Genomic DNA, 7910 nt, shown 5'->3' on the forward strand with positions numbered 1-7910 from the left:
CTGACCTTTCGTCTTTCACTGACACACACAGGTGACTTTATTGTGAGCTTTTATTGTGAAAAGATGATCTTAGGGTACAGTAGGGTACAGTGGGGGGCACTCTCACTTGTTCTTCCTGTCGGGGCTCAGCGTGTCGTGGAGTTTAGAAACACACTTCTCAAACTGGTCCATCACCAGCGTCCCATTCTCATCAAAGAACGCACACACGGAACGAGTTATCTCCGCCTCCCGCGTCTGCTGAGAGCGCCCGTCAGTGAAGGACACCCTCAGAGTGTAGGCATCATCAAACCTTCAAAATAAAACAATAAACTCAGAATGTAGGCATCATCAAACCTTCAAAATAAAACACAATAAACTCAGAGTGTAGGTGCCATCAAACCTTCAAAATAAAACACAAAGTCAGAATGTAGGTGCCATCAAACCTTCAAAATAAAACAGTAAACTCAGTGTAGGCATCATCAAACCTTCAAAATAAAACACAATAAACTCAGAATGTAGGCATCATCAAACCTTCAAAATAAAACACAAACTCAGAGTGTAGGTGCCATCAAACCTTCAAAATAAAACAAACTCAGAATGTAGGTGCCATCAAACCTTCAAAATAAAACACAATAAACTCAGAGTGTTGGCATCATCAAACCTTCAAAATAAAACACAATAAACTCAGAGTGTAGGTGCCATCAAACCTTCAAAATAAAACACAAACTCAGAATGTAGGTGCCATCAAACCTTCAAAATAAAACAGGGTGTAGGCGTTGTCACGTACTGAGATTGTATCTGAGCATGCGCACTATCGAAAAATGAATTTTTGCTACTTCCTCTGTGCTGAGATTATTCATTCAATTTCAAAGTAAATGTTCAAAGTCAATTTTTGGCATAAAATGCACTTCACTAACAAACTTGCAACTTTTTTATTCTTCTTCGTCAAGTCAAACAACTTCTTGTTCATGGGCAAAAACAATACAACTGCGCCCTCTTATGGCAAAATAACATGCATTCTTTCTTTCTTTGTAAATAGCTCAATTCTCACAAATGTACATAGTTTTTAAATCAAGATATTGCATATGAAATGTATCATTTCCTTTTAACCAAAATATACAAAACATGAAATACAAAACTAACATATAAAAATTAATTATTAATGAACAAATAGGCCGTATAAAATCGCGCTTACAATGTCTGTGTCCAACAAAACACACATGGTTAGGTACAGTAGGTAAGTAATAATCCAAAAATAAATTCCATTTTAAGATGCTTATAAAACATTATTTTCTGTGACCTGAAGATAAACAAGGGCTTTTTAATGCTCCTCTGAAACTACACACAGCCACAACCCCCTAGCAGCAGGGCGGCTAATCGCATAGCGATGTGGGGCTTCCACGCAGAAGTACAGTTGGACAACCTCTGCGTCGTGACGCAGAACCATATACAGTATCAGGCTTTAGTGTACACAGCCAGGGGTACGTGAGCACATTGCAGGGGGTATGTGGAAAAATTAGGAATTTATTTCCAAGATAATAAAAAATATTCTCAGTCATTTCATAAGTCCCTCAATAAAATGACTTCTTTTTACAATTTAAATGCCATAAATGTCATAAAAACTATATATAACACAAGCAGGTTAATTGTTTGTTTTGTATTTCTTTATTTATATTACTTGTTATTTTTATTTCTTCTTATTTTTTTCTAATTTCAACTATTTTTTCTTTAATAACAACATAATCATAATGTATTAGTATTAATAATACAGTATTAATAATAAACGTTTACTATAATATGATTTCTTATATTTATCATTTTATTGCCTTGAAGGCAACATCATTTTATGTTTAATAAGAAGATAATGCCTGAATATTAATTGTTCAATTTATGAAGATGAAATAAAATTACTTGCGTTAAATATTCAGTTGTGTTATGTTCTACTTTTGGAGAATCATGAACACATGAGTGAGAAGGTAGTTATGTATGACAAAAAGACTCAATGGGTTCACAAGACAAGAAAGGGTGGGAACCACTAGTGTAGTGTATAGTGTGTGTAGTGTATAGTGTATAGTGTGTAGTAGTAGTGTGTGTAGTGTATAGTGTGTAGTAGTGTGTGTATAGTGTGTAGTAGTAGTGTGTATAGTGTGTAGTAGTGTGTGTATAGTGTGCATAGTGTGTATTAGTGCATAGTGAATAGTGTGTATTAGTGGTGCATAGTGTGTATTAGTGCATAGTGAATAGTGTGTAGTGTGTATTAGTGGTGCATAGTGTGTATTAGTGCATAGTGTATAGTGTGTATTAGTGGTGCATAGTGTGTATTAGTGGTGCATAGTGTATAGTGTGTATTAGTGGTGCATAGTGTGTATTAGTGCATAGTGTATAGTGTGTAGTAGTGTGTGTATAGTGTGTAGTAGTGTGTGTATAGTGTGTAGTAGTGTGTGTATAGTGTGTAGTAGTGTGTGTATAGTGTGTAGTAGTAGTGTGTATAGTGTGTAGTAGTAGTGTGTATAGTGTGTAGTAGTGTGTAGTGTGTATTAGTGTGTGTATAGTGTGTATTAGTGCATAGTGAATAGTGTGTAGTAGTGTATAGTGTGTGTAGTGTATAGTGTGTAGTAGTGTATAGTGTGTAGTAGTGTGTAGTGTGTAGTAGTGTGTGTATAGGGTGTATTAGTGCATAGTGAATAGTGTGTTTGTAGTGTATAGTGTGTATAGTAGTGTATAGTGTGTACCTCTTGAGGGAGGAGCAGAGCACCCAGCGGTGGTCTGGTCCATCCCAGCAGGGTCCGTCTGCAGAGCCAGGAGGAAGATGTTCTTCTCCCTATAGGACGTGTAGAGGGTCAGAACCCCCATCATCAGGAAGTAGGTGGGAGGAGTCAAGGAGAGATCAACCAATGAGAGCACAGGATGATAGAATCTATAATTAAACATTTCTAAGTAAAAAATAAAAACATACACATCTCCCATACTGCACACACTACACATGCATCCCTGAGACATCATTACAGTTAAATAGCTAAATAGTCTACAGCAGCAGCTAGAGTGCTAATCATTTTAAATTATGATGATGATGAGGATGATGAAGAGGATATGCGAGCACGCAGCAGGCCAGCACCCGTCCTGGACTCAGGGAAAGGATGGAGGTAGTCCCACAGTAGAGCTAGCATAGCAAACACACAGGATACCGTACAGATGAGCAGACGACCATCCACCAGAGAGAAGCTCTCACGTAGCCATACTTCTCTAGGAGCCCTACACACACACACGCACACACAGGATTTAGTATTAAAGTCTAAATCTAAAAGAAATAATACAGACATGTACAAGGGTTCTCATCCCCAGACCTAATGTAAAACTGAAACACTAACGTTTTATTTTGAAAAGCATCTGATCTTCTGTCACGGTCTGAGTTTAACTCCGTACTGAGATTCTAACCATAATCCTAACCCTAACATAATCCAATTAACAAAATAAACAAAAATTAATTTTTTTTAAATTTTTTTTTTTTCAGTAGTGCGCATGCACATGCGCATATATAATCTCAGTACGATGTGAACTCAGACCATGACACCTCCAACTGTGAGAAATGAGGCGTTCAAAGACTGTTAAAGTAGGATTTATGAACATGAATGTGTTAGTTAAATAAAAACTGATATGTTGCTTTGTTGTGTAAACAAGTATAAGTAGTACACACTACACTCACCTTTTTAGCTGCATCATCCAGAGAGTTCTTCACTGCTGCTCCATCCCACTTATCAATCTTTACTGGTTTCTCATCGATCCTCCCCTGACACACACACACACACACACACACACACACACAACACACACACACACACACACACACACACACACACAATAAAAAACTCTGTTCTTGACACTTTATGATTGACTGGTGACGGACTAACACGTAATCTACATTCATGCACACATGTAACAAACAATTCAACTCTAGTCATATAATGTATGAACACGATCATTGTACACACGCAGAATAAAGTGTGTGATGCTCGTGGAACTGTCTTCTATGAACCGCTTTATTTTGACATGGCTGTAACTTCCGGTCTGTTTAGATTCTTCACACTGAGCTTTATGAGCATCTGATTAGTTTATCTCTGAGTAACTACAGACGAGTGTGTCTGTGATGGGGACAGTCACAGCTAACTGTTAACCTGAGCTAACATCACAGCTACCGGTTAGCGTTAGCATGATGTTAGCATAGGTTCCTGATGTTAGCATCGGCTGCTAACATCAAACTATCCGCTCCTTCCTAAAGTCTGCGCCCTGACAGACACAGACAGGTACAGGTACAGACACAGACCGTGTTAGGTGTGTTTTTCTCACCTTCTCCAACAGACCCGCTCCGCTCTCCTCGGGACGCCATTTTTGTGTGTGAGCTGGCGGCCGCTGATTGGCTGATCTGTAGACCAACGCTCAGCGCGGGAGCGAGTGTGTGTGCGTGCTCACGTTTTTTTTTTTTTTTTTTTTCTTTCCACCTATGTATATATATATATATATATATATGCCTCTGAGGAAGACTGACAGTAGGAAGTCAAAACATGCAAAGAGATCAAAGTAAATTTCCTGAAAAGTTGTCTGAATAATTAAACCTTAACATATTATTTTTTTTTAAAAAAAAAGAGAGAGAGAAAATGAACTCGCTGGGATTATATACTGAACCAGGATAAACAGGGTTTTCACGGCGCGTCATCAACCTGGAAGTCGCCATTTTGGAGATAAGCAGCCGGTTTACAAACAGCACACAAACGAGCAAATCCCAAATTTTGAGAGGAAATGGTGAACTATTGCAGTGTTTTTGGCTGTACTAATTGGTCAGACCATGAAAAAACGTAGAGTTTTATAGATTGCCAAAGTTTAAACAGATCAGGGAAGAACAATGCCTGTATTTTATAGTCAGTAGTTTCTACATCAGGAGAGCAGTGACATGAGACTAGCTCACCGTTGTTGCACCAGTATTATTGGTGTATATACAAATACCGCCGCCCTCATCTCCCGTCTTGCATTTAAATCCAGCTTCAGGTAGTCGTTTGTTCTCCGGAGAGCGGACATTAGAACACGGAATGGAAGGAACTGGCGTTCTGTGAGGATTAGCTTTTAGCTTGGTTGCTAACCCCGCACTCCCTGCCCTGATTCTGATCTCACCGCTTACGTCTCCTCCGCTGGTACGAGGCTCCGCTACTTCGTAGGCTGCTGGAGTAGCGGAGCCTCATACCAGCAGCGTCCGCTACGAAGTAGTAACTTTTGGCAGTCTATATAACCACGTTTTTCACGGTCTGACCAATTAGTACAGCCAAAAACACGGTTATAGTTCACCATTTCCTCTCAAAATTCGGGATTTGCTCATTTGTGTGCAGTTTGTAAACCAGCTGCTTATCTCTATATGGCGACTTCCGGGTTGATGACGCGCCATGAAAACCCCTATTGATCCAGCTTCGTAGGACAGACCCCTATTCCTCATTAATTGATTATAGACTAATGATGGAGAGAATATGACTCAGACCAGAGTATTTTCCAGACTTTACAGCTCTGAGTGTGTTTATTAATAGTAAAAATGTAAATATATCTATAAATATAACTGATATGTCGTGTTGCAGTGATCTGAGGGGCCTGTGGGGGCAGCAGAGATCATTCACAGCTCTGACCACCGAACAAGACAAACAATGAACTACAGCTCCCATCAGCCCCTGCGCTGAGGACTTATTCATGAAACAACAGTGTGTGCGTGTGTGTAGAAGGAAGCGGCCCGTCCCGTGGTGGAGGTCTTCAACCTCGGTCTGCGGTCCTACCAGGCTGCCGTGCGGCAGCAGCAGGTGTGTGTGGAGCGGCTCCGCTCCGGTTCTCCCCCCGCCCTCCTGTTGTGAACACCGGCCCGTTTACACCACCGGGCTGAGGGGCGGTGCCTATCCCGACACCGAGCTGCACAGGCTCCGCCTCCTCGGTGCTGACGTAGAGCGGTCCAATAGAGGAGGACTCATCACCTTCCATGGTCCGGGTCAGATAGTGGTCTACCCGATACTGGACCTCACACGGTTCAGAAAGGTCAGAACACACACAACCAGGGCCGTAGCACCACATTTTGGGCCTTGGGTACCAACCATCTTGTTGGGCCCTTACTGTAAGTTATGTATATATTTTTTTTGTTCGCCCGGAAACTGTACTAGTATTCTATTATTATTATTATATAAGCTTTCTTTTTACTTTCCAACCTTTTTCGGGCCGTGACCCCAATTTGATTTGACAAATGTCCAGTGACCCCAGAGACATTTTATTTTCTTTAATTATTTTTTGATCATGTTTTATTCGTGTGTATTCTAAATACAGAGTAGCCAGTGACAAATGTGCCACCCTAGATATTTTTATACTGCATTTTATTTGAACTATATCTATATTTGAAAAAGTATAAGATACAGTTATTTGATATTTTTTTTTGTGTGCGATGTGTATTTGAAAAATAATAATAATAATTAAAAAAAAAATAGAATTTTAAGTTTTTTTTTGTTTTTGTTTTTGTTTTACCAATTATTAGACATTTAGGTGACCCATTTTAATTCCAGGCGACCTCACATGGGGCCCTGACCCCAAGGTTGAAAAAAACGCAATAACATACTGACTCCCATATCCATTGCATGTGTTTTATAAATCTGTTTACTATGTTTTAGTGGTTTATTGAATATTGTGTTTTGTGACATACTTTTGCTACAATTTAGGAGCAGCTGGTAATTTTTTTGGGGGGTGGTGGAAAGGGGGTACAACTACTACCATATATACACACACACACACACAAAGCAAACATGTACAAAGGGTAATAAAATGTAAATATATAATGATTAGAATTATGGGGACACTCTCACCACCTTCTTAAGATTTTTAAAATTTAGTCTTCAAAATCATTTAAAAAGAAATGATTTTACTTCCAAATAAAATTTGACATGCAAAAAGAATGTTCTAGCATTCAAATGAAATACACACACACACACGCACGCACATCTACACTTGATCAAGTGACTTAGAAGGGGCATGGTCAGCGGAGAGTTGCTAATTGACACCGCAACAGATTAGGGACAATAAGTCATTTATGAAGAGACTAAACATATGGTCCCAGGACGGTGCCCTGTGGAATGCCTGTTTATATATGATGTTTAAATAAAAATACTTTAACACGCTCTTCTATCCTAAAGGTATGATGTAAACCAACCACTGCCTCAGTAGAGATGTTAAAGGATTATAGAGATTATAGATCAAAGCAGACTGTGACTGAACATTTCAAAAGTCTTTTAAAATATAAAACATCTAAAACACCTCCTAACAGCTTGAGCCTTAGTCATCATTATGTATTAATAACTGTGTTTCTCTCTCTCTGTGTGTGTAGAGCATTAGGTGGTATGTGTCTCAGCTTGAGTTCACCATCATCGCCCTCTGCAGGAAGTTTGGAGTCAATGCGACAACGAGTGAACACACTGGAGTGTGGGTTGGAGAGAGAAAGATCTGTGCCATCGGTGCGTTTACTGTTGTTGACCTTGTGTTGTTGTTTACCATGTGTTGTTGTTGACCTTGTGTTGTTTACCCAGGCGTGCACTGCTCCCGCTACATTACGTCTCATGGCGTGGCGTTGAACTGTAACACTGACTTGTCGTGGTTCTCACACATCGTTCCCTGCGGTGTTGTGGGTAAAGGCGTCACCTCGCTCAGTGCTGAGCTCAGCAGAGATGTGGGCGTGGCCGAGGTGGTCCCTCACCTGCTCACCTGCTTCAGTGAGGTCTTTGACTGTCAGCTGACCAATGGGAGTGCAGAGCTCTGGGGAGAGGGTGGGGCCTGAGGGGGGGGGGGGGAAGACACCTGTGGGCGGAGCTAACCTAAACTCATCTGTCAACCAATGAAAACCAATAAAAACATCATTTGTTTTATTTGAT

At 40.1% G+C, this 7910-nt stretch overlaps 2 protein-coding genes across 2 annotated transcripts; one reads left to right on the plus strand and one right to left on the minus strand.

Annotated features, from left to right (window-relative positions):
- Window positions 1–36: 36 nt before the first annotated feature.
- On the minus strand, window positions 37–5210 carry spcs2 (signal peptidase complex subunit 2). The gene is given in 9 exon segments (XM_028464948.1): window positions 37–289; window positions 2712–2751; window positions 2754–2845; window positions 3072–3094; window positions 3096–3208; window positions 3211–3231; window positions 3679–3766; window positions 4324–4399; window positions 5143–5210. Coding segments are annotated over 9 exon segments (708 nt in total). The 3' UTR covers window positions 37–102.
- A 279-nt stretch (window positions 5211–5489) lies between these two features.
- On the plus strand, window positions 5490–7904 carry lipt2 (lipoyl(octanoyl) transferase 2). Its single transcript, XM_028464949.1, is given in 5 exon segments — window positions 5490–5504; window positions 5733–5854; window positions 5856–6039; window positions 7370–7496; window positions 7569–7904. Coding segments are annotated over 5 exon segments (696 nt in total). The 3' UTR covers window positions 7817–7904.
- The last annotated feature ends 6 nt before the right edge of the window (window positions 7905–7910 follow it).

Source organism: Gouania willdenowi, chromosome 13 (genome assembly GCF_900634775.1).
Source record: "Gouania willdenowi chromosome 13, fGouWil2.1, whole genome shotgun sequence".
NCBI classification, from domain to species: Eukaryota; Metazoa; Chordata; class Actinopteri; order Blenniiformes; family Gobiesocidae; genus Gouania; species Gouania willdenowi.